This window comes from Puma concolor, chromosome A1, assembly GCF_028749965.1.
Source record: "Puma concolor isolate L17-30 chromosome A1, mPumCon1.1.hap2, whole genome shotgun sequence".
In the NCBI taxonomy this organism is placed as follows: domain Eukaryota; kingdom Metazoa; phylum Chordata; class Mammalia; order Carnivora; family Felidae; genus Puma; species Puma concolor.
The window spans coordinates 67,153,894-67,179,969 of NC_141667.1; the positions used below are offsets into that span (position 1 = coordinate 67,153,894).

The 26,076-nt window shown below is 53.0% G+C and overlaps 3 protein-coding genes across 5 annotated transcripts; 1 reads left to right on the top strand and 2 right to left on the bottom strand.

Annotated features, from left to right (window-relative positions):
• The first annotated feature begins 775 nt into the window (after window positions 1-775).
• SLC34A1 (solute carrier family 34 member 1) lies at window positions 776-13,036 on the top strand. 3 transcript variants are annotated; one of them, XM_025924147.2, is made up of 13 exons: window positions 776-898; window positions 2,153-2,262; window positions 2,414-2,563; window positions 2,653-2,781; window positions 2,853-2,996; window positions 3,923-4,034; window positions 4,159-4,354; window positions 4,439-4,534; window positions 9,438-9,507; window positions 9,781-9,948; window positions 10,964-11,080; window positions 11,181-11,305; window positions 11,986-13,036. In XM_025924147.2, the coding sequence occupies exons 2-13, from the start codon at window positions 2,154-2,156 to the stop codon at window positions 12,487-12,489; spliced, it is 1,920 nt and encodes a 639-aa protein (XP_025779932.2). In that variant the 5' UTR covers window positions 776-898; window position 2,153; the 3' UTR covers window positions 12,490-13,036. The 3 variants fall into 3 exon arrangements, with proteins under 3 accessions (XP_025779932.2, XP_086535581.1, XP_086535627.1); XM_086679455.1 differs by having other exon boundaries at window positions 781-898; window positions 2,096-2,262; XM_086679501.1 differs by lacking the exon at window positions 10,964-11,080 and having other exon boundaries at window positions 781-898; window positions 2,096-2,262.
• Window positions 13,037-14,588: 1,552 nt separating this feature from the next.
• PFN3 (profilin 3) lies at window positions 14,589-16,258 on the bottom strand. Its single transcript, XM_086679683.1, has one exon. It carries the CDS (start codon window positions 15,059-15,061, stop codon window positions 14,648-14,650), a length of 414 nt encoding a protein of 137 aa, XP_086535809.1. The 5' UTR covers window positions 15,062-16,258; the 3' UTR covers window positions 14,589-14,647.
• Window positions 16,259-16,324: 66 nt separating this feature from the next.
• On the bottom strand, window positions 16,325-25,051 carry F12 (coagulation factor XII). The gene is made up of 14 exons (XM_025924212.2): window positions 24,943-25,051; window positions 24,516-24,573; window positions 20,127-20,226; window positions 19,899-19,969; window positions 19,495-19,605; window positions 19,219-19,350; window positions 18,963-19,067; window positions 18,649-18,814; window positions 18,353-18,555; window positions 18,034-18,256; window positions 17,683-17,819; window positions 17,433-17,582; window positions 16,743-16,891; window positions 16,325-16,652 (listed from the first exon to the last, which is right to left on the bottom strand). The coding sequence occupies exons 1-14, from the start codon at window positions 24,997-24,999 to the stop codon at window positions 16,485-16,487; spliced, it is 1,830 nt and encodes a 609-aa protein (XP_025779997.1). The 5' UTR covers window positions 25,000-25,051; the 3' UTR covers window positions 16,325-16,484.
• Between the last annotated feature and the right edge of the window lie 1,025 nt (window positions 25,052-26,076).

The window sequence follows — 26,076 nt, forward strand, 5'->3', positions numbered from 1 at the left end:
GTTTCAGGAGTTCTGGCATAGATGTCATAGAATCATCAGCTTCTGAATCTAGATACTCAACTGTCATATATCTCTCCTTTCTCCCACTCTCTTCCTCACCCATTCCACTGCCCAAGTTATCCTGGGATGCATCTTCTCCTCCTCATCCCTCCCCATCTCCACCTGATTCAGACCTCATCATCTCTTCTCTGGACCATCCAGCCTCTTAACTGGCCTTTCTGCTTCCAGAATCACCTCCTGTGACAGACAACCACTCCAAAGGGACCATTCTAAAATGAAGACCAGGTCCTTCCTGATCTGGCCATTCTCTCAGATGCATCCTGGATTTGTAGTCATGTACTGAAGACCCTCCCTGACTCAATATTATGCAGCCTTTCTGGGTTTCTCTCTTATTACTTCCTCTATCACATGTTCCCTCTCCTTCAAGTGTCCCCCAAGACCTGCAGACAGACTCACAGACATCCAGATGCATGGCAAGGCTACAGAGCATTTGGGTCACTCCATGTGGTGTCCTGTCAGGCCAAGCATGAGGGGAAGGGGCTGGAGCCATGAAATCCCTGTGGGGACCCTGGGAACAAAGTGCCTGAGTGGCATCAGGGTCTCTGCCTGGGGACAGGAGATGTGTCTGTGCCCTAGCTGGGTCTCTGTCTCTTTCAGCCTAAGTTTCTGTGTAGGGGAAGGGAAAGCCTGACCACAGACTCCCCCAGCAGAGCTGACGATTAGTAATTAACTGGGAGGAATCTCAGGGGTGAGGTTAATTGGGGAACAGGGAGGGTAGCTAGGGTTTTGGGACTTTGCCCTTGACCCAAGGGTATAAAGGGGAGGGTCCCATCTCTTCCTCAGGCCCCTGGGGCTTCCTTAGGCAGCCGAGCAGGAGCTGAAACACAGAACCCCCAAGGTAAGCCCAGGACCCCCTGTCCCAAACCCATCCCCAAGTCTTAGTAGGAAATAGCCCATCGCCTCCACTCCCTCACCTCTGTCCTAACTGTGCTTCCCCTTTCTGTACCCATAACATCTCAGTCTCAGTCCAGCCTGGCTCAGTCCAGCCTGGCTCACTCCCCCAAAGTAAAAAGGACTTGTGCTCTACCAGGGCTTGGAATTCAGGCCAGCCCCTCACCCCCACCACAACAGCCAGGGGCCCTTGGGACATTATAGGGGTGTAAGGATATGTGTTGCTAGTGCAGATTGGCACTGCTACCCCATCAACCAAGAACTCCTGGTGCAGTTGAGGGTGTGCCTAAAGTGAGCCGAGGGCTTCCCAGACTTGGGGATAACAAGGGGGGAAACCTCTTTACCTAAACCAGTCCTGGTCTGAGACTCATTCATGAGAGAAAGGCCATCTGGCAGGGAGGGAGGTAGATGGGGAAAGAAGTTCATTTGCCGAAGGAATCCAGGAACTTGGGATCCAGGCCAGTGGACCCTCCCCCAAGTGCATGTCCAACTGGTCCCATGAGCAAGCAGGTGTCCATGGCTCCTCACTGCTCTCAGGATGGTCCAAACTCCTCCTGCATGTGCAGACTTGGCCCACATCTGCAACCTCTGCCAGTACACATGTTCCCAGGTCCCCTCCAGCTGCAGGGCATTCTCATCTCCTTCCAGCCCAAGGCTCCTGCACACATGCCCTTCTCCCTCTCCATCTGGGAACTCCCACTCCTGCTTCATTTCAGCTTGATCGTCTGCTCTCTCTTCCCTCAAGAGTCCACCCCCTGCCATGGGGCACTCTGGTAGCACCTGTATCTGTCACTAGAACACATGTCCCCATTGCCACTTGCCATCTATTTGAAGGATTATTTCATTGACATCTATCTCCCCATGAGGCTTTGAGCTTTTAGGGGGCAGTTGTCCTTGTATTTATTTAGTTATCACTGTATCCCATCATCTAGCTCAGCGTCTGGGATAGAGTAGATGCTCAATCAATACTTGCTGAATGACAGAATAAATGAATCTGGGCTGAGCACCTGAGTATGCATCTCTGAGAATATGTGGGGGTGGAGGGTATACTTCACTGAGTGTGTGTTTGGGATTTACACACCATGGGTGTTTGTGCATGTAAGTATGCAGGTATGGATGTCGAGGGGTGGTGTGTATGTGTAAGTTTCAGGACACAGTAGTTGTCATTCAGTGTTGCTGCGGCCCCACTGTGTGTGCCCAGGATGATGTCCTATGGAGAGAGGCTGGGGGGCCCGGCTGTCTCCCCACTCCCAGTCCGAGGGGGACACATGATGCGTGGGACAGCCTTTGCCTATGTGCCCAGCCCTCAGGGTGAGTGCTGCTGCCATCCCTGGTCCCTGTGTGCCCCGAGTTGCTCACATCCCTGGTGAGGTCTCCATCCCTCTGCCTCTCCCCCCCAACCCCCAGCCAACCCTGCCTGTCCCAGGGCTTCTGAGAACTGCTGACCAGCCTCCCTCCCCAGTCCTGCACAGGATCCCAGGGACCTCCGCTTATGCCTTCCCCAGCCTGGGCCCTGTGGCCCTTACTGAGCACAGCTGCCCCTATGGGGAGGTTCTGGAGTGCCATGACCCGCTGCCTGCCAAGTTGGCCCTGGAGGAAGAGCAGAAACCAGGTGGGCCTGGGAAGGGGGTGGACAGCAGGGGCATCAGCAGTCAGTGCCCTAGACCCTGGCCCCTGTGCTCATGGCTGGCCCATCTCCAGAGCTTGGGCTGGCCCAGAAGCTGCGCCGGGCTGGCATGACACTCCTCAAGGTGCCACTGATGCTCGCCTTTCTCTACCTCTTCGTCTGCTCCCTGGACGTGCTCAGCTCTGCCTTCCAGCTGGCTGGAGGTAGGGCCAGAGGAGGGGATCAGGGCAGGGTTCCTGAAGGGCATCAGGCAAAACTGGCTCATGCTCCCCAGGGAAGGTGGCTGGCGACATCTTCAAGGACAATGCCATCCTGTCCAACCCAGTGGCAGGGCTGGTGGTTGGGATCCTGGTGACTGTGCTGGTGCAGAGCTCCAGCACCTCCACGTCCATCATTGTCAGCATGGTCTCCTCCGGCTGTGAGTTGGCTCACCAGGGCTAGGGAAAGAGCATGGGGGCTGGGTGTGTGAATGGGGGCTGAGGTGGTGTGTCAGGGCCAGGAGGCCGGGGGGCGGGGGGCGGGGAGGAGTGGGGACAGGTTGTTAAAGGCAAAGGGCAGAGCTCCAGCATCAATCACCCTGTCCTCCAAGTCAGGGCCAGGAGTCTCAGCCAGGAGGGGTGCCCCAAGATCTGGAAAGGGTGCCAGATGAGGAGTACAGCCCCAGGAAGGCTTAGCTCCACATCACCACACAGTTCCTTATTCTATCAGTCGGGGAAAAGGAACCTGCTAGAGATATACATACGATTTATTGCAAGGAATTGGTATACATGATTGTGGGGCTGGCTAAGCAAGGCCAAAAGCCATGGCGCAGGCTATGAGGAAGGGCAGACTGGAACTCTTGGGCAGAAGCCAACACTGGGTAGCCTCAATTTTGCTCGTAAGGCCTTTTATCTCATTGGATGAAGCCCACTCAGGTGATCAAGGATAATCCCCTCTATTTAAAGTCAACTGGTTGTAGAAGTGACTCGCATCTGCAGAACACCTTCACAGCAACATCTAAACTGGTGCTGGGTTGAAGACTGAGTACTGTAGTCTAGCCAAGTTGACACACGGCACTAACCATCACACTCATGCACATGTGCACACACAAGCACAGATATTCATTTGCATACAAGTCATGTGCCCTCATTTGCATATGTGCACATGCAGTGCATCTGTTCACATGCATGCACACATATAGCATGTGCCCATATGAACCTGTGACACCAAGGCTGGGCAGCATCATGGCAGGACTGCCCGACGGGGGCTGGGACATGGGTAGTGAACCTGGAGGGATGTGTTGTGGGGACAGGAGCTGAGTGGCTCTCACATAGTTAGTTAGGAGGTCCTCTCTTCTTCTACCAGTGCTGGAGGTGAGCTCTGCTATCCCCATCATCATGGGCTCCAACATTGGCACCTCTGTCACCAACACCATTGTGGCCTTGATGCAGGCGGGGGACAGGACTGACTTCCGGCGGTGAGGGGGTAGAGTGGTGAGGGGCCTGTGTTTGTCAGGGGAGGGTGGTCCCAGGTGCCAGGAGCCCCCAGCTGTAAGTGACTCCCGGCTCTGGCCTGCCCTGCATTGTGGCCTCCCTGCCTAGGGCCTTCGCAGGGGCCACGGTGCACGACTGCTTTAACTGGCTGTCAGTTCTGGTCCTGCTGCCCCTGGAGGCTGCCACTGGGTACCTGCACCATGTCACTGGACTGGTGGTTGCCTCCTTCAACATCCGTGGCGGCCGTGATGCCCCTGATCTGCTCAAGATCATCACAGAGCCCTTCACCAAGCTCATCATCCAGGTGGGGGCAAGGTTGGCACGGGGTGGGGGCCGGGGGATAGTAAGGACCCCTCTCTCACTCTCCCCACCCACATCTTGCCCACAGCTGGACAAGTCTGTGATTACCAGCATTGCCACCGGTGACGAGTCCCTGAGAAACCATAGTCTCATCCGGATCTGGTGCCGCCCAGACCCCATGGAGGTGAGTCTCAGGTCTAGCCCCAAGTAATGCTGTGCTGATTCCTTCCAGTCTCACACTGACTTTAGGCAGCTATTACCAATCAACTAGAGTCAGCATGTAATTGATCTAGCCCAGTGGTTCTCAAAGTATGGACCAGCAGCATCTGTACCACCTGGGAACATATTAGAGCTACAAAGTATTCAGCCCTTCCCTAGACTCTAAAAAAACACTTGGGGCAGGGGGTGGCATGCCTATGTTTCAACAAGTCCTCTAGGTCTGCTCCATGCTCAAGTTTGAGAACCACTGGTCTAGCTCAACCTTCTGGTTTCACAGGTAGAGAGAACAGGCTTCAAGAGGCTGAGACACTCAGAGCCTGTCCTGCCGGTTCAGGGCCCTGTGTGCAGGCCTAGCAGTGTAGGGCTCTCTTCCCCCAACTAGAGTGCCAGGGAGACTAGTGATTCAGCTCTGCTGTGTTTGGGGACCCAGGTAATGGGGGGAAGGGTAGGGAAGGTGGAGAAGGATGCCTTGGAAAGCCGGACAAACAGGAACAAGACAAGAGGGCCACGTAGAGACCTCACTGGAGACACAACAGCCACTTGTGCTGACATAGGGGTTCCTCCCCCTGGAGACTGCCACAGGCATGTGTCTGCTTGTCCTTTTGCACCGTTTCCCTGCCCAGAATGAAGATATTGATTGGAAACTTGTGGACCTGCCATTACACCAGGCTAACAAGGAAGCAGGCAATTAGCACACTTTCTCACTCAGCCATAAAAAAGGAAATGCTTCATCAAAACCATAATCCACAGTATTTGCTTCTCCCTAATTATCACATATAAGAAGCAACTCCATTTGGAACAAGATATAAGGAAAGCTGAAGCCAAAGGCGTAGCACAGCCTGGCCCCCTCATCCTTCCTACTTGCTACTTGATGTTACCGGCCCTTTATCTCAGCGTGAACAGAGAAGATCCTTTCAACCCTGCCCTATGAGGTTCCTTTGCATCTGAGTGGTGCACAGCTCTGTTTCAGTCCTTCTGAGTGTTCAAGGCAGTTTGACATCAAAAAGCCCATACGGGCAGCTCTTACACTGGCTTTGTGACCCCTCTAACACAGTGCTACCTTCTCACCCACCCTCTGGGCCCTCTCTCAGCTCTCTGAATTGCCCAAATCCTCTCTACTTCATAGCAGAATCTGGACGACAGAGAAATCACACGGTTTGATCTTCACACAAAACAAACCATGCAAGGGAGGTCCTGAGCTGTGGAGTTCCTCTCTTGCTCTGAAATCCCCGTTGCCCACCTGCAGCTGCATTCAGCAGGTCTCCCCTTGTAATACGTACACCGGACATAACCCTGTCCCGATGGGATCCTCACAAAACGCTGGCGAGGTGGACATGAGTATCCCATCTTCCACAAGAGGAACTTGACGCCCACTGACGTGAAGTAACCCACTCAAGTTCACATGGCAGGGGCTGGCCTCACCGCTCCTGATGCCACTGGCCTGAGCACTGGTTTCTCATCCCAGCTCTCCCAGGAGAACTTTTCTTTAAGAGCAGTATCCAGATGGGATTGCCCTGGCTTGGAGAGTAGCTGAGGGGTGGGATCCAAGCTCCCTGTTCTCACCCTCTCTCTAGGTCAGATCCTGTGGAACATGGCTCCGCAGCCATGTGCTTGCTCTTGCTGTGTGTGCTGGTGGTTTCTGCTGCACCAAAGACTTGAATTTTTCCTTTGGCCACCGAGTCTCCCTTCCAACCTGTCCTTGTGGCCTCCAGCTTTCACCAAACTGGACCCAACCTCACCCAAAACAGTCTCCAAGGAACGAAGTCACCAAAGACAGCACTGGGAGTCTGAGACGGTGGAAGAAAACCCAGAGGCAGTTTTAGTGTCCCAACACCTCTTGACACTCCAGGGACCTAACACTGTCTTGGAAAATTACCTTCTTATGTACTTATCCTATGGATTGTCAACCATACTCTCCTGGTCTAAACGAGCATCCTTTGAAGACTTGCAATGGGGAAACAGGATTTATCACTTGCCCATTTTACAGTTGAGGAAACTGAGGCTCAGAGAGGCTTGCGGAGGTCCATGCCATTGAGGTAGGATGAAAATCCTGGTGGAATCTGGAGCCCATGCTTCTGAACCCCCATCTCACTGGCTCTTCCAGAAGCCAGTCTGGAACCCCCATCTCGCTGGCTCATCCAGAAGCCAGTCTGGTGTTCCATCATATGTGTCCATTCCCCGCTCTGCCCGCCAGGCCTGAATGCCACCAGACAACCACAGCCACCCAGAGACTGCTCCCGAGTGGTAGGTACTGCTCTAAAAAGGATTTCTCCTCTTTGCCACCAGACGGCGCTGCTGGCACGGTGATTTCTGCTTCCAGAAAAACAAAGACCCTAGAGCTCCCCTAACCCTGCAGGCTGAACAACAGCACAGGCCCACATCCTGTGCGTTTCTCTCCAGGGGAAGGATTTCTAGAGCCTGGCAGTCTTCTGTGAGCTTAATCTCAGAGGTGCTTCCTTAATTTGGGGTGTCCCTACAGGCACTTAGATCCTAACTCTCTTCCAAGATTCCTCAATACTAGTCTCTTGGGAAGAGGTGGGCAGCATCATAAAACTCACACTGTAGGAAAGGAAATTGAGGCCCAGAGAGCTTAAGTGTTCCAGGATCACATAGCTGGGAGTGGCTGAGCTGGGATCTCAGCTTAGGGCTGCCTGGTGCTCATTTATTCTGTCCTTCCCACAGAGTTCACCACCCCCACCACACCCCCAGGCCCAGGCAGGATGGGCACATCTAGGGATATGTCCCAGACCCTGGGCTGCCCAATTCTTTATCTAGGCTAGAGGTCCCACCGTCTGGACAAGGAAGCCCTGGGCCTGCTCCCTCCCCTCCCTCAGTACCTACCCCCAGCCTGATTGTGCAGTCTACCCACTCTCTGGCCTCCCCACTCTCCTACTTCTCTCTTGCCCTTTACAGTCTCTGGATTCCCCTCTGTGAGCTCAGCCAGAACCACACAATCCCAGGCATGAAGGTCAAGGTTCAAAACCCTCAAGGCCTTAGCCCTGAGTCTTGCCCTGCCCTGATACAGCCAGCCCTGAGTGGGACCCCAGTGAAGTTCCTCCCTTAAGAGATCCATAGGCCCAGCCAGGTCAGTGGGGCACAAGCTGGTCAGGTATGCATTCATCTCAGGGGTCATCTGCCTCCCAGGGTTCCAGGCTGGCCCACCAAGGTCCTCCCCAAAAGGGCCAGGATCCTCAGGCACACATGCAGGAGTCATTGATCCTGACCTAGGAAGTCAATCTCACGCAAACACATACACATCCACCCTTCCCATCATGCAACCCTGAATGGGCCCAGGGATGGAGGGGGGTCTAATCCGTATTAGGAGGCACAATTTACTGAAGACTTGTTATGGCATAAGCCTGCAGACAGCACTTCACACACATTTTCTCCTGTAACCTTTATAACAGCTCTTTGGCTATCCTGCTTTAAACAGGTATGGAGAGTTGACATGACTTGCCCCAGGTAGTTGGTGTTAAGAAACAGGACTTGCTCAGATCTGCTGGACAGCAAACACATGGCTCTCTCCCATCACTCTTTTGGCCTGCTTTTCCAACACAGCCTGACAGAGAGTATTCTCTCCTGGTTTCTCAATTTGCACTTCTGGCCTGGGTTTGAGGGTGCCCCAGGCCCCAGGTGTGGCTAGCTGGAACACAGATGAGCACAGTGCCCCACTCACAGTGACACATGTCACTAAAATAAACCTGATTTAAAGCCAGACACCAGAAATATTTCTTACTATTATACATTTTATAAATGACACAGTTTGGAATAAACCCCAAAGAAGCTGCAACATTGAAGGGCCAGTCCCGCACCTGAGATGCTACCCTCAGCACAGGGGAGGTCCGGGGTGGGGGTGGGAGGCAGAACTCCCTGGGGACTGGACCAGGGCCCCTATCAGCTCCCAGAGAGGCACAATGTGTATAAGGAAAATTTGTAGCTCTTGTGTTCTGCCTGGGGCCCTGGGAGTAACTGCCTATTTCTGGGGCTCAGTTCCTCCTTTGTGAGATGGTTTCTCCCCATCCGAGCCCAGCCCACTTTCTCTTTTCAAGGCTAGAAACCTGAGGGAAAGGTAAGGCACCCCAGTTGCATGAAAAATAAATGGTAATTCCTCAATCCAGTGAGGTTGCAAATTAGTGGCCCTCACAGGATTGTAAAGTATGTGGTTTCTCTTGTAAAATTGGGCCATTTGGCCATGCTGAGCTGCATCCCTGGATGGTGACAGAGGCCTGGGCCTGCCTGGCTCTGAGCTCTTTGAATTGGGGGGAGGGGCTCCAGAAACTCCCCTCACTTCACTGACAGTAGGTGGGGGATGGAGAAAGGGTGGGGCCTGGACTTCTCTCCACTGGTGGTTCCCCCACTCCCTGCACCCCAATATCCCCCCGTAAGGATTTGAGCGAGAGAACAATGGGGCTTGGGCTGATGGTGCCTCAGGGGAAAGGATGGGGCACAGACACTGGGGAAGTGGGAGGCACCAAGAGACAGACTGATAATAAAGAATGGGGAAAGGAGAATTTTCAGAAGGAGGGCCATGGTCAGTAGCACCCAATGCCAAGGAGAGGTGGAAGGAAACAAGGACAAGAAGCCACAGGATCAGGAGGCTGCAGGCTCCAGTGAGAGCCAGATCAGCAGAGTGATAGCACAGAACATTCAGAGGACTCACCACGGCCATATTCTTGTGTGGCAGGTGTTTTCATCCCCATCTCTCCAGCGGAGGAGACAGGCTCAAAGAAGACAAGCAAGCTGTCCAAGGGGACGTAGCCAGGAGGCCCACTTCCATCCCCCCATCCCCCACCTCTTCCTAACCCCCACCTTATCCCCAAGGCCTGATGCATTTTCCTAAATTCTAAGTCACGCTTCTCTTAATCTAGGCTCCCACTCCGATGCCCAGGACAGAGGCCAATACCAGCTGGACCCTTGGAAATGCCACCATGGAGAAATGTGAGTGTCTGCATCATGGGAGATGTTTGGCATGGCAGGGGCAGAGCCGGGCAGAGGAAGGGCTGTCCCCAACCTGGCCACTGCTGCTATCAGCCTCAGGAAAGCCAGCTGTCAATCAGCCCAGCTCATGGGCTTGGGTTAGGCCCTGCTGTTGAGGCTGAAGTAGCCTGAGGTGGGGCCTTAGACTCCATTCCCAAAAGGGTACTAGAGGTGGGATGCTGGGAAGCAGCTGTGGGTGTTCAGCTCTCAGCAGCCTGACACCTCTTCTGCCAGGCAACCACATCTTCGTGGACACAGGGCTCCCTGACTTGGCTGTGGGGCTCATTCTGCTGGCTGGCTCCCTAGTGCTCCTATGCACCTGCCTCATCCTCCTCGTCAAGATGCTCAACTCTCTGCTTAAGGGCCAAGTGGCCAAGGTCATTCAGAAGGTTATCAACACTGGTAAGCCCCAGGAACTGGGTGTGTAGGCCCCAGGATGGGCCCTTCCAAATCTCACTAAGTCCCACTTGCTATGTGGTCTGGGTAAAGCTCTGCCATCTCTGAGCCTGTTTCTCCCTGTGAACAAAGAAGAGGTTGGGCCAGGTGATTTCTAAGGACCCTGAGGTGCTGGCAGCTGGGGACCTGTGGCTGCCTCTGGCTGTGGTTCCATTCTAGCAGGTGGCTCTAAACAGATCCTCAGAGGCCACCAATTCATTCAACAGATATTTATTAAACCTGTGTGCCCAAGCATGGTTTAGTGCCAAAGATACAGAGGCGAGCCCCAGAAATGAATCCTACCCTCAGGGGGCTCACAGGCCAGAGGGGGAGATGGATATACAATGAAAAATAAATGACTGAGTGGGGATATATTCAGATAGAGAAGTTACTGCTGAGAAGAAATCAAAAGTGGCAAATATACAGTATGGAAGATACCTCTTTCAATGGGTGGTCAGCGGCCTCTGTGAGGAGGCTGAATGAGTAGTAGTCAGATGTGTCTGAAGAGTGAGCCAGGCAGAGAGAGGTCAGTAAGGTAACAGGGTGGAGCAGGTCACAGGGTCCCCACAAGCTGTGCTCAGAGCCAGGACTTTATTAAGGGTAATGAGGCCACTTTTGGGTTAAGGGTTGGGGCAGGGGAGTGACACCACCTGATTTTCATTTTAAACTGCATTTCAAACTTTTGAGATGCTGCCTGGCACCAGCAGAGGCTAACAAATGCTGGAATAAGGTACATCTATGGGAGCTTAGGGAAGCAAGAAACAAAGTCCGCCAGAGGGCCAGGGGTCAGGGAGGGCTTTTCAGCAGCCATGATATCTGATATCATGTAGGAGGACTATAAGTGGAAGCCACTGCAGTTGAGCAGGGGACTGACAAGACCCCACTTGGAAGCTGGCATCCAATACCTCCTCCCTAAGAAAGGTCCTGGCTACTCTCCCAATGCCCTCCTACTGACCCTGCTGGGATGGGGGTGTCCTCGTAGACTTCCCCGCCCCCTTCACCTGGGCCACAGGCTACTTTGCCATGGTGGTGGGAGCTGGCATGACCTTCGTTGTCCAGAGCAGTTCTGTGTTCACCTCAGCCATCACCCCACTCATTGGTGAGTGCCCATGGCAGGGCAGGGTGGGGCAGGGTGGGCTGGCAGGGAAAGGGCTGAAGGAGGGGGCTGAGGAGAATCTGTCTTCTCTGTCTGGCCTCAGGCTTGGGTGTGATCAGCATCGAGCGGGCCTACCCCCTCACACTGGGCTCCAACATTGGCACGACCACCACAGCCATCCTGGCTGCACTGGCCAGCCCCAGGGAGAAGCTGTCCAGCGCCTTCCAGGTGCGCCTAGGAGGGTGCCTGCCAGGGGCAAGACAGGGCTGGGACTGGGGTGTGGCACCTGACCCAGGGTGGGACATCATGTAACAGAGTTTTTGACTGCCTACTAGGGGCTGCCCACCATGCCAGGCTCTGGAAACTATACAGGCCAAAGGAGACCGGGTGCCACCCCCAAAACCTTAGCATCTAATGGGTAGACATTACTCACATAATCACACCAATGACAGTGAGTGGGATTTGCACTCTGAAGAAGGGGTGCAGCGAGAGAGGGGCTGGCCCATTCTGAGGGATTAAGGACAAGTAGGGGGGGGAAGATGGCAAAGAGGTTGCTGTTCTAGGAGCAAAGAAGTAATGACAAACCTGAGGCTGGGGCCAGGGTTCGGACCAATAAGGATGACAGAGCAGCTGAGCCAGAAACTAGAATGAATCTTTTTACTGCTGAGTTTGGGCAGAATCTGTTGGGGAATTTGCAAGAGGGGTCAGTGGGGGAAAATGTGTAGAGTTAGGGCAGCATTTATTTACTACCTGGTCTGGAAGTGTTTCAGTATTATGCTAGGAGCACATCTGCCCTCTGGTGACTTTCGTGCTGCCTTTCCAGGCCAGGCTCCTATTATCTATCCCTGCCGGCCTGACAGGGAGCTGGAGCCATGCCCACCTCAGCCCCTCTGCCCTCTCCTCTACAGATTGCCCTCTGCCACTTCTTCTTCAACATCTCAGGCATCCTGCTGTGGTACCCAGTGCCCTGCACGCGCCTGCCAATCCGCATGGCCAAGGCGCTGGGCAAACGCACTGCCAAGTACCGCTGGTTCGCTGTCCTCTACCTCCTCCTGTGCTTCTTGCTACTGCCCTCGCTGGTGTTTGGCATCTCCATGGCAGGCTGGCAGGCCATGGCGGGGGTGGGTGCACCATTTGGGGCCTTGCTGGCTTTTGTGGTGCTCGTCAATGTCCTGCAGAATCGCAGCCCCAGACGCCTGCCCAAGTGGCTGCAGACATGGGACTTCCTGCCCCACTGGATGCACTCCCTGCAGCCCCTGGACCATCTTATCACCCGTGCTACTTTGTGCTGTGCCACTCCTGAGCCCCGCTCACCCCCGCTGCCTGCCAGGGTCTTCCTGGAGGAGCTGCCCCCTGCCACACCCTCCCCCCGTCTGGCACTGCCTGCTCGACACAATGCCACCCGCCTCTAGCCCAGACTGCCACCCAGGGCAGGGAAGGGCCTGTGCCTGGGGCCCACTGTAGAAGGGCAGAGGGGTGTGTCTGTGTACTCTGGGCACAGGCCTGTCCTTGTGCAGGTCCAAAGAGGTCTGGGCTTGTGTGACTGAGAATCAGTGTGTGTGCATGTGTGGGCATGTTTGGTAATACTGTATGTCAGCCTGCATGTGTGAACTGATGCACCCGTGGAGGGCTGTGTGCAGGCTACAGGGTACCTGGGTATGATTTTGAGTCCTCTGCACACCAGGAGGCTTTGTTTGGAGGCCTGTGCTTGGTTCTCCTGGACACACAAGTCCGACTCAGTGGAGCAGGAGTAAGGTGGGTCTGAGGACAGGACCTGCAGCTGTTTGGTTGTGCATAGATGTGGGTGCCTGAGTCACTGGCTGAGTTCTCACCCTCCCTGTCACCTTCCTTTCTCTACTTGCCACTCTCCCCCTCATCCAGTTGTTCTGTGGCACCACTACAACCCCCTTTCCCAATACTGCGTGATGAAAAAGGAATTAAATTCTCATGCATTTATAAGTCTGTTTGCTTCCGTCTGGGGAGTGGGGGTAGACCACGGCTTGGGGTCCAGCAGCACTATTTCCTGCAAGCTCACCCCAACAATCCACTTAACCCTACCTTACTGAGCCAAACCAGATTCAGACTCTCTGGGAGTCCCCCCTAGGGCCTGGGGCCACCCCCAAGGCAACCATAAGAAGGGCTCTCTGTACCATCCCCACCCACTCTCCCACCCTCCCCATCCAGCTGACTTCCTCTGGTCTCTCTCTGCCTCTGGACTTACCCACCTTACTTCCCCTTTCTGGGATAAGATTAGTGTTCCAGAAAACAAGTGACAGGTGGGGGCTTGTCGGGGGACACTGAGGGAGGGGACAGGGAAGGTGAAGATGGGCAAGAGAGGCCATGCTCTGGGCCCCAGCACATAGTGGGCAGGGACTGGCCACCCTCCCTCCCACCTTTGTCCTTTAACTTTGGGCAATAAACCAAGCCTCATTTAAACCCATCCAAGCTTTTCAGGGCACTGGGTGGCTCAGTTGGTTAAGCGTCTGGCTACAGCTCAGGTCATGATCTCACAGTTTGTGGGTTCAAGCCCCTCTGTGCTGACAGCTTGGAGCCTGGAATCTGCTTCAGATTTTGTGTCACCCACTCTTTCTGCCCCTTCCACCCCCAAAATAAACACTAAAACAAACAAATCCATCCAAGCTTTTCAATTCCTCCTTTTCCATAGGGCCCCTGGAGCTGAGGCCTGCAGAGTGAAGGTCAAGGGGTAGGGAATGCCTAAGTTCCTCCTTCTAGTCTAGAGAGTCCTCTGGGGCCTTTGGACTCCAAGGGGGCAGACGGCTATAGGGCCCAGACCTCGTTGTGATGGTCTTGGCCATGTGCTCTTCTCCCACTCCCTTTGGGATATGTGGGAGGAGATGCAAGAACCCGGGAGCCCCAGAGCTGCTCTCCAAGCTACCAGCCCTACTCCATCACCCACTTACACTTGAAAAGGCTTCCTCTTGCCAAGTAGAGGGGGTGACTAGTACACCGGCCTCCAGCCTGACTCCCTGACCCCATAGGGTCTAGCTGGGGTTTGCTTTGGGAGGGGTGTGGGAGGAACTACTTTTACAGTTTGTCCCACACAGACGTGTGGAAAGTTTTCTTGGGAAAGGACCCTGGGAAGTCAGGCCAGAGGCCTCTGCAGGGCATTCATGGATAGGAGGGCCAGGTCTAGGGGACAGGAGGCTGGGGAAGCCTCTGAACTCAAAATCCCGGCCCCATCAGGTAACCCCTCTTCAAGAATCTTTCTGGGGCGCCTGGGTGGCTCAGTCGGTTAAGCGTCCGACTTCAGCTCAGGTCACGATCTCGCGGTCCATGGGTTCAAGCCCCGCATCGGGCTCTGGGCTGATGGCTCAGAGCCTGGAGCCTGCTTCCGATTCTGTGTCTCCCTCTCTCTCTGACCCTCCCCCGTTCATGCTCTGTCTCTCTCTGTCTCAAAAATAAACACTGAAAAAAAATTAAAAAAAAAAAAAGAATCTTTCTGGAAACTGGTTTCCTCATCTGCAACTGCCCAACACGCAAAAACACAGGATGAGCCAGCCAGGCCCAGCAGTTTATTTTGACACAGTCACCAGTGGCCTAGCTGTACTGCTATGTGCTCTGCTTGCGTAGCCCATTGATCAGCTCATGCACTGTCTTGTTGAGGATGCCCCCATGCACACCCCGTCGGCCCATGAGCACCAGGAGCGCGCGCGGGGTGTGGCCCACGCAGACAGCACGCCCATCCAGCCCTTTAGTGCGAGCGTCCAGAACACCATCTCCCTCAGACAGCAGGTGGTCTCGGATGACGCAGCAGCGGCGGCCTGCCACACTCAGGCCGGCCTGCAGGAAGGTGTGCCGATCAGGCCCTGTGAGCACACCCACCTCCTGCGGTGATATGGCAGCTAGAAGGCCCCCAGGGCGCGATGCCCACACGCAGCGATTGTCTGAGTGGCCCATGATGGCCACGTCATCAATACGCTGGTCCCGCAGCACTGCACTGATATAGCCTTTCCAGTCCCCCATTCTGGCTCAGAGTGTGCCCCTTGCCTTGCACTTTTAAGGGATATCTGGCTGTTCTGTGTGCCTGGAACTCCATGCACTGTGAGGCATGTCAGGGCGGGGTTGTGACATCGAGGCATGGTGATGTCACAGAGACACTATGTACACTGGAGAATGTGTACATGGGGTGAGGGAGAGAAGCTCATATCTTAGACCTGTGTAAAGTTGTAAAGTTAGCCTGAAAGATAAAATCACACCGATCTGTACAACCCTTGAGAAACCAACTGAAATGGCTCACTGAGCGCAGTGTGCACCCGGGTTTAAGAACAAAAAGAAAGAGGGGCGCCTGGGTGGCTAAGTTGGTTAATCGTCCGACTTCAGCCCAGGTCATGATCTCACAATTCGTGAGTTCAAGCCCCATGTCGGGCTCTGTGCTGACAGCTTGGAGCCTGGAGCCTGCGTGGGATTCTCTGTCTCCCTCTCTCTCTCTGCCCCTCCCCAGCTCATACTTGCACTCTGTCTCTGTCAACAATAACTTAAAAAAAAAAAAAAGAACGAAAAGAAAGAGAGCAAGTCTGGACAGCTAGACCTCCCAGACTGGTGACCATTGAACCCCCCAGAATTCTCAGTTTGGTTCAACGTTAGGAACATCAGCATCTCCTGGGAATCCGTTAAACAGATTGCTGGGTCTCAACTCAAGAGCTTCTGATTCAGTAGTATGGGAGGTAGCCAGAGAATATGCATTTCTAACAAGTTCCCTTGTGACGCTGCTGCTGGTGGTCCAGGCACAATTTGAGCCCCACTGCCTTGGTGCAAGTTCGGGTGGGGGTGTTATCCACATTGCCAGCTCTAAGAGTCCACAGCACTGTTTTAATGTGAAGCATTTCTAACCATGGTGCTCAGCCTTGACTGCACATGGAATCACCTGGGGAGTTTTAAAAACATACCACTACCCACACCCCCTCCCTAGAGATCTAATTGATCTGAAGTGGATCTCAGGCACAGGTTCAAAAAGCTCCCCAGATGATTCTAATGTACAGTAGAGATTGAGAACCTCTGTCCTATAAACTTCAAAAGTTAAAAAGTTAGTTCATACAAGAGATAAATATATGGAGCCACCCTGCTCAGGACTTGGTACACAGTATGGCTCAAAGAACATCAGTTGGACACCAATCTATACCTTGTTTAAGATCTTAATAGATCCTGTTCCCCGAGGAGTATGGAGAAGTGCACCAGTTTACTGTTTTGGCATTTCCCATCAGGTCCCCTGGAGAACTATGCCTCTCACACATTTTCAGACGCACTTTATTGAGTGCCTACTCTATGCCTGGCGCCAGGCTGGTGGTGCTAAGAGGAATCAAACCCCACCCTTGCCATCCATGATTATGCATCAGCCACCCTTCCATTCCAGAATCCCCCCAGGAGGGAAAGACAAGTCCCTGGATGGTCAGGAATTGGTGTGCTCCTGGATCCAGGCCAGGTAGCTGGCCACGTCGGTGTACACACCCGGTTTGTAGCGGTCGCCACAACCGGAACCCCAGCTGACGATGCCTCGCAGGACAAGCTGGTGCTCTGTGGTCTCCTCCTCACACACTAGCGGGCCCCCGGAGTCACCCTGGGTCAGGGACACGTGGCTCAGCGCCCTTGGTCTGGAGTCTGGACTTGATGGGGTGGAGGAGGGCACCAAGCCAGCCCATGGGCTCACCTGGCAGGCATCGGTGCCACCCTCGAGGAAGCCAGCGCAGAGCATGCCCGAAGTAAAAGAGACTCCGTGCACGTCCTGGGCGGAGCAGCGCTCAGAAGGGATGAGCGGCACCTGCGCTTCCTGCAGGAAGCTGGAATATTTCCCGGCCCCTGCAAACCAAGAGCGCCTTCCTCACACCCTTCGCGACCCTGCTCACTCCCCACTAACTGGCCTCTGTTGCAGCAAGCCCGTGAGGAAGAGTTGCTATTAAAACCATTTCATAGACAAGAAAACTGAGACCAGAGAGGAGCCGGGATTTGAATGGAAGGGACGGAGCAGGAGTGCCTTGGAACCCCACTCCCACTTCCCACCCAATGTCTCCGAACAATATTTCCCAGCTAGCCAACCGGCTGCCCCAGCGCGAGGCCGGCATCCTTGTTAGCCCTTGCATCGCAGTACCAAGAAGTAACCAAAGGAAATTGTGATTCTCTCTGTACCCCTTAAGAGCCTTGGGGACCTCCCCTTCCCCTACCCCAGCAGTGAAGCCCAGGCCCTGGCAGGAGCTGACTGCAGACACAAGGGCCCTGCAAATCTTCCCAACCCACCAAGTCAGCACCACCTGTCCCTAGTGGTACCAAAGCTGAGAATTTCTCTTGCCTACCCCGGTGGCCAGAGGTGTCCCTGCCGCCCCTAGCCAGCCGTTCTGCCTACCCTCAAACTGGTGGCCCCAGCCTGCCACCTCACAGAGGGCGGCCTTGGCCTCAGCTGGGCGGGCAGCGCTGCTTGGCAGGCACACCGGCTGAACGAAAGGCGACGGGAGCGCGCAGTGGCCGTCCTCTCTTTCCTGCAGGCGCAGCAAGGCTAACCCAGGCGAGGAGGAGGGTGAGACCCAGACGCTGGGACTTCGAGCCCTCCCCCACCCTTTCCCCTGGTCGCCGAGGGGGCGCTCCCGCCCCCGCACCCAGGTCGTGCTGGTAGGTGATGGGCGAGAAGGCCTCGTGCAGGCGGTAGGCGCGCACGGCCAGAGTCTGGCACTGCTCACAGCTCTGGTTATGGCGGTCCTGGCCGAGCACCACCGTCAGCTCCTCCGGCGGGGGCCTGCGGGCGGAGGGGATGCGGGGGAAAGCGAGCTCAGAGCCGGCCACAGGCCTCCTGCCCCCTGAGTCCCTTGCTGGGTTTCAGCTTCCTCCTAGGGCGCTGGGGAAGAGTGAGAGGGGGGTAGGGCATGGGTTCGGGTGTTGCACGGAAGCTGGGCTCGGAAGAGCCAGGAGCTAGGGTCCCGGGCAAGGGCGCCAGACGCGGCGGGACTCGCCGGTTCTGCAGGCAGTGCGCCGCGGTCAGCACCCAGCAGGAGGCGATGAGGTTGCCCGCGCAGAAATTGTGGCGCCAGTACAACGCGGCGATGTAGGGGTGCGCCCCGGGCAGGGCCACCAGTCCCCCAACCACGCGGCTCAGCGAGGACAGCCGTTTCCGGAGCCGTTGTCCGCAGCTGGGACTCGGCAGGGGAGTGGGCTGCTCCGGCGTCACGCCCAAGGCTGTGGGAGGAGCCCATGCTGAGTGCTGGGAGACCCACCAAGGGCTGGAAGGTAGCTCGCCGCACGCCCTCTGACTTCCCACCATTTCCCAACTACCTGGGGTCGGGGGCTGAGGCTTCTGCAGTGTTGAAAGCGAGGGCAGGGGAAAATCCGGGTGCTCAGAGGGGACCTGGGTTGGAGGCAGGAACTGAGGAGCCTCTAGGACTGGGTGTTCGCAACGTGCCAGGCGGCAATATTCCCAGCTCAGCCGGTCGCCGCTCCACACGAAGCACCACGGGCGGGTGTCGTTGTCCGGATTCCTGTAACCACCGGAGGGGGCGCTGTTAAAGGGTAAGGAGCGCCAGAGGGCCCTGGGGCAGAGGGGAATGCCCCGCCCGCCCCACCCAGCGCACCTGCAGAAGGCATGGTCGCCCAGTCCCCAGTTCAGCGCTTGCTCTGCAGTCACGTTCCGGTAGGTGGCCTCTGAGGCCCAGGGCTGACACCGGGCGCCCGACAGCGCAGTCTCGGCTGTGCCGCGGTAGTCAAGCCCGTGGCCGTCGTAGCATCGCGCCTCAGTGTCTGGGGAGAGAGGCGGCTCCTTGCAGCCAGGAACTGGTGTGGTTTCCCACTGCCCTCTCAGCCACTTTCCCCACTCTCCGGAGTCCCTCTCCCGGAGTCCTTCTTACCTGGGGGCGGAGCTTCTGATTCCTCCAAGATCCCTACTCACCTACATCGCAGAAGCGTCCTGCGTATCCCGCCCGGCAACGGCACAGGCGGTGGCCCTCCGCCTCTAGGCAGCTGCCTCCGTTGAGGCACGGGTTGGTGTGGCAGACTGGGAGATGGAGCACATTGAAGCACCTCTGGGCCCGAAGACCTCACAGAAAATTCCCCTTTCTTTCGGCACCCCGACTGGTTGCCTAACAGCTTTTCCTCCAGACCTCTGCCTTCCTCCTCTCAGGCCAATTCCTGACCCATCCACTCACCCTGGCTGGCCAGCGGCTTGCAGTGGGCATCAGGACCCTTACACTGGCACTCGGCCACACCCGCCGATTCAAGCCTATGCCATGTTTCTTTCTCATGGAAGAACTGGAGAAGCTGAGGCTCAAAGCATTTCTCTGGGGACAAATGGGAGAGGGCAGTGGTCTCAAGAGAGGCCAGGATCATGCCAAGTCTCCGGGGATCCAGAGACCTCTTCAGTGGGCCCAGGACTGCCCCTGTTTTTCCCAACAGCCCCTCACATGGCTTCACCATCTCCTTACCTCTCTGGCAGTGCTTCCCGGTGAAGTGTTCTGGACAGATGCAGTGTGGGCCTTTTGGCATGTTCACACAGGTCCCTCCATTCTGGCAGGGGCTGTGTTTGCTGCAGTGGTCTGAGAGATGGATACAGTGGAAGGAAGAGTGGGGAGCCTGAGTCAGACAGCCTGGGTCATGGGAGATAAGTCCCTACCCAAACCTGCTTGTCCTATGACCTTGGCACTCCAAGTTTCCATGCCTTAGTTTACCCACCTGCAAAATGAGGCTACCTTCTCCTAGAACTTCTCCCTCTGGAGGACGGGAAGGGTCTGGATGGGCCCAGAATACCAGGTGGGTAAGAACTGATGATACCCAGTAGAGTAGTGGGAAGGAGAGGGCCCTGAGCTACCCCAAAGGCTGTGTGTAGTACCTTTCACTTTCTTGGGCTCCAGGCAGTATGCCCATTGCTGGTCCTGCTCGAAGTTGGGACTGGTAGCACACCTGTAGAAAAAGATGAAGCTTCCCTGCTCTGCCCAGGGGACTGGCCCACCCTTCTCTCTCAGAGCCCCCTTTCTCCAAGCAGTGTTCCTTGGGCAGATGGATGGGCAGAATCTGTCTCCCACAGGTCCCTGCTCCAATCCCTTCTGGGTAGTCTTACCAGGGCTGGGGGCCAGGCCGGCCCTTGTGGATGCATGTGTGGTACAGTTGCCGGTTGTACTGGAAGGGGAAGTAGCAGGGCTCCCCAGTGACAGTGAGAACTGCAAAGATAACACACTCCCTGATGATGTTTCCCATGCCCCCACACCCTGCTCAGGTGCTACCCCTCAGGGCCTGGTTGGAAAACAGACCCTTGAAAAGATCGTTATGCCTTCAAGAGGTTCAGTTCTGCCAAATTGAACTTAAGATGTTCCCTTCTGCACTCAGACAGCTGGAGTGGGCTCCTGACCCCACCACCTGCTAATTGTGTGACCTTGGGCAAATCTGTAGCCCCCAGGCCTAGAAGAGTGCTTGCCACAAAGTAGCCACTTAATAAATACACGTTGAGGGGCGCCTGGGTGGCGCAGTCGGTTGAGCGTCCGACTTCAGCCAGGTCACGATCTCGCGGTCCGTGAGTTCGAGCCCCGCGTCAGGCTCTGGGCTGATGGCTCAGAGCCTGGAGCCTGTTTCGGATTCTGTGTCTCCCTCTCTCTCTGCCCCTCCCCCATTCATGCTCTGTCTCTCTCTGTCCCAAAAAAAATAAATAAACGTTGAAAAAAAAATTAAAAAAAAAATACACGTTGAATGTAGAAGTCACTTGACCACTCTGAGCCTTAGTTTCCTCATCTGTGAAATGACAACAATAATAGTATAGTTGACCCTTAAAAACCTAAGTTTGAACTACACAGGTCCACTTATGTGTGGGGTTTTTTTTCGATAAATACAGTACTCTAAATGTATTTTCCTTATAATTTTTTATTAACGTTTTCTTTTCTCTAGCTTACTCTATTACAAGAATACAATATACTGTATAATACAGTTAACATACAAAATATGTGTTAATCAACTATTTATGTTGTTGGTAAAGTTTCCGATCAGTAGTCTACAGTAGGCTATTAGTAGTTAAGTTGTGGGGAGTCGAAGCTTCTACATGGATTTTCTACTACACAGGAGGGAGGGCCTCAGCTCCTCTGACCTTCTTGTTCAGGGATCAACAATATAGCAGAAAAGTTTCAGTTTTGAGAGATGAAAAGAGTTCTGGAAATGGATTGTGATGGTTGTACAACAATAGAGTGTACTTAATACCACTGAATTGTACACTTAAAAAGTATTAAGATAGTAAATTTTATGTTATGCATATTTTATAATAAAAATCACTTTTATTTATTTTAAAAGATTTTTATTTTTATATATTTTTTAAGTTTATTTATTTTTGAGAAAGAATGCACACAGGGCAGAGAGAAAGGGAGACAGAGAATATCAAGCAGGCTCTGTGGTGCTGGCACAGAGCCCAACATGGGGCTTGAACTCATCAACCATGAGATCATGACCTGAGCCGAAATCAAAAGTCAGACACTTAACCAACTGAGCCACCCAGGCACCCCTTAGATTTTTATTTTGTGTTTTTAATTGTTTGTTTGTTTGTTTGTTTATTATAGAGAGAGCACACATGAGCACTGAAGAGGGGTAAAGGAAGAAAGAGGGAATTGTGGCTCAATCTCACAACCCTGGGATCATGACCTGAGCTGAAATCAAGAGTCGGACGGTCAACCGACTAAGCCACCCAGGAGCCTCTAAAGACTTTTATTTTTAAGCAATCTCTACACACAACATGGGGCTCTAACTCACAACCCCAAGATCAATAGTTACATGCTTCACTGACTGAGCCAGCCAGGTGCCCCTAAAAATCACTTTAAATGATGCAGGTATATTTGTACAGGAAAGTGTTCAAGGAGCACCTGGGAGGCTCAGTCGGTGAAGGATCAACTTTTGATTGTGGCTCAGGTCATGATCTCAGAGTTTGTGAGATTGAGTCCTGCCTCCAGGCTCTGTGCTGCCAGCACATAGCCTGCTTGGGATTCTCGCTCTCTGCCCCTCCCCCACTCATGCTTTCTCTCTCTCTCTCTCTCTCTCTCTCAAACTTAAAAAAAAAAAAAGAAAAAAGTATTCATAATTTTAAATGAAGAAGGGCAGTTAAAAACGGCATGTCAAGGGGCGCCTGGGTGGCGCAGTCGGTTAAGCGCCCGACTTCAGCCAGGTCACGATCTCGCGGTCCGTGAGTTCGAGCCCCGCGTCGGGCTCTGGGCTGATGGCTCAGAGCCTGGAGCCTGTTTCCGATTCTGTGTCTCCCTCTCTCTCTGCCCCTCGCCCGTTCATGCTCTGTCTCTCTCTGTCCCAAAAATAAATAAACGTTGAAAAAAAAAAATTAAAAAAAAAAAAAACAAAAACAAAAAAACGGCATGTCAAGGGGCCCCTGGCTGGCTCAGTCAGTAGAGCATGCGACTCTTAATCCCAGGGTTGAAAGTTCAAGCCCCATGTTGGGCATAGAGATTACTAAAAAATAAGATCTTGAAAACAAAACAAACCCAAAAAACCAGCATGTCAAATGTGGTCCTATTTTTGTACAAATATATTTACATATACATCAAAAAGAAATCTAGAAGGACATGCTCCAAAGTTTGTAGGAGTGGTTTTTAGAAGATAGCGGATTATGGAAGAATTTTTTCTTCTTTTGCATTTCTGTAATTTCTAAAGTTTTTACAATAAAAATGTTGCTAGTAGCTATTATTATTTTTAAAAACAGTATAGTATAGCCACTCTGTTTGCTGCCTTCTTGCTAAACTGTATTGGTAATCCCTAAACCAATTCTCACGGTGCTTTTATGGTCATTCATGGATGTGCATGGAGTGGTGAAAAATGTGAGGTCCTGAAGCACAAATTCCCAGCTAAGGTGAAACAAGGTAATGCTCTGCTTCTTGTTTCAGCTTTTCTCCTGTAACCATGTGTCCTTTTCACAGTCTATTCAGAGCCACATTTTTGAAATTTTGTGCTTCTGGTAGATGATTTTACTGTTGAAAATGACCCCCAAATATGGTGCCGATGTTCCTAAGTGCAAGCAGGCCATGATATATATTCTAGAGAACATTTATGTGTGAGAAAAGCTTCGTCCAGGCTTGAGTTATAGTGCTGCTGGCCATGACTTTATTATGAATGAAGGGACAACACAGTAAGTAAGATATCTTGAAACAGAATGACACATAAAATAAGCTTCTATGTTGACAGTTGATGAAAATGTTGTGACCAGAGCTCACAGGAACCTAACCTTAAATTTCCTTTAGGAGCAGTCATTCAGTATTTGCTAATTCAGTGTTCTCTGTGACTTTATAGAACATGACAACCATGAATGACAAGATTTGACTATCTACTTCAGAGGAGTATTGTGAGACCTAAATGAGATAATGTCTATCAAACACTTAGCACAGAGTCTGGCACATAGTATGCTCAATAAGCATTTTGTCGTTATGTCACATGTGCTGCTATTTTGTCGTTAAAGGCAAAGGCACAGCAGCACTTGCTGAAGGCCAAACCAGGAATAAGATTAAATGAGGAGAGACCCTTAAGATGTAAATGGGATAGAGAGGAGGAAGACTTCAAGTAGGTGATTAGGCAAAGGCAGGGCACTTAGGTTGGCTCAGGAAAAAGAGAAGAAAGCAGTTTGGCTGGGTGTGGAAAGATGAGGCAAGGAGGTAGAGGCAGGCAGTGTCAGGCGTGGGGCCCTAGTGCCATGCTGAGGGGCTGGGCCTGGCCTCACCACACAAGGCTTACCAGGACAGGGTCCATCTAGTTCACAATTTGAGGAAAATATTGAGTGCCTGGAAGAATGAAGGCAATGGGGAGCTGTTGCATGGTTTGAGGAGAGGGGAGATACAGACATCCCCCATCTAAAAGGGAGCTTGATAAGTAAAAGTTAATATAGTTTAAGCATTCACCATGCAGTAGTCTGTGGGCTGAGTGCCTCACGTGGATTAACAACTCATTTCTCCTTCTCCACAACCCTAAGAGATTTACTATTACCACCCTCATTTTATGGGTGGAGAAAATGAAGCTTGGAGAAGTCAAGTCACTTGCCCAGAGTCACCTAGCACATAAGTGATGAAGCCAGGATTCAGAGGCATTTGGGCTTCAGAGCCCTGCTCTTGTCCATAGGGCCCTGGCCTCTGTGTGGCATGACTGATGCCTATGAGATGTACTGAGGGAAGGAGAAGAAGAAGAGAGGCTGGGGAAACTGAGGGAGACTGGAAGGCACTGGGCTGGGAACTCAGATATAGCCCAAGCCCTGCTCTCAAAGAGCACACAGTTCACTATCACTCTGGGTCCCCAGTGCCCATGGGAAAAAGACCTGACACATAGTAGGCACTCTGGTCTGAATACTAGCCAAAGTAGGGACAAAGTGAAGAATGTCCCGGATCCCTCCCCGTGTGCCAAGGGCCCCAAACTGACCATCTGCACACTCCCCACCATACTCATTCCCACTGAAGGGTCTTTTAGGAGGCACAGCCAGGATACTTACCTACTGTGTGCTCATCTGCTCTGTGCTTATGCTCCTTAGGGGCTTTCCAAGGTGGAGTCTACAGGGGAGAGAAAAAGAGAATTTTCCCAGAAAGTCAGAGCCTACCTCTGATCCCATGCCAGTCTTCAGCTTCCTCTCACATCTCAGAAATGCAGGAATTTTCTCAAAAGACCCAGACCCTTTGTTCCTCTTCCTATTGTCTCCTCAAGGTCCCCCTCCCCCAGAAATGAAGGCCATGTTCTCATATCCACCAGCTCTAGCTGTCTCTCTTCCCTGCCCCCCTCCCCCAGGCCCTATGGGTTACTCTTGCCTTTCCAAACAGGCCTTCTAGTCACCTGGACCAAAAAGTCATGAGCAGAGGCCAAGGCTGTAATAGGGACCCCCAGGGCCATCTCAGCACAATCCTCCTGGCTCCCACAGCTCTCACCAAAAACGCTGACTCCAGGCTTCCCAGCAGGGACCCCAGGAACAGGAGAGCCCTCATGGCGTCTGTTAGTCTAGCTGCTTGCCCAGGAGTCCAGATCAATAGAATTGGTCAAAGGTCCTTGAGTCCTGGGAATTAGAGATTGGTCGAGCTGCCCTCTTGGGCCTGGTGGGGCATAGGCTGTTTGTGGAAAGTCAAGCAGAGCAGCTTCCTTGCTAGGCCCCCAAGGGCAGGGGAGTTGGGATTTGGTGAGGGACTGACACAGTGTGGGAAGAAGGACCTATGTTTCAGGTTCTACTGGGAGGAAGTTAAGGAGGTCCAAGAGAAGCTTCCTACTAAAGGGATCTTAGAGTCCATGATGAGGTATATTCATTTTCTGTTGCTGCCTAAAATTAACCACAAACTTCATAGCTTAAAACAATACCCATTGGGGCACCAGGGGCTCTGTCAGTTGAGCATTCAGCCCTTGGTTTCGGCTCAGGTCATGATCTTATGGTTCGTGAGTTCAAGCCGTGTGTCAGGCTCTGTGCTGATGGTGCAGAGCCTGCTTGGAATTCTCTCTCTTTCCCTCACTCTCTACCCTCCTCCCCCCACTCTCTCTCTCTCAAAATAAATAAAAACTTTTAAAAAATAACCATTTATTTGCAAATCTGTAGCTCAAAATTCCAGCACTGTGTGACTGGGTTTTCTATTCAGGGTATCACACAACTGTGATCAAGGCTGAGTTCTCTGAAAGGTCTGGAGGAAAATCCATTTCCAAGCTCATTCAGGCCATTGGCAGAACTCAGTTCCTTGATTTGTAGGACTGAAGTCCCAGTTTCTTTGTAGGCTGTCAGCCAGGGGCCAGACTTAGCTCCTAGAAGCTGCTTGCATTTCTTGCCATGTGGTCCCCTCCATCTTCCAAGCCAGCAACAGAGACTCTTCCCCCATGTTGACTCTCTCTCACACTTTGAATCTCTTTTGCCAGGAAGAATCCCATTCCATTTAAGGACTTACCTGATTAGGTCAGGCCCGCCAATGATAATCTCATTTTAAGGTCTATTTACTTGGTACCTTACCTACATTTGCAGAATTCTTCTATAGAACATCTAGATTAGTGGTGGATTGAATAACTAGGAGAAGGTATGCATACACCAT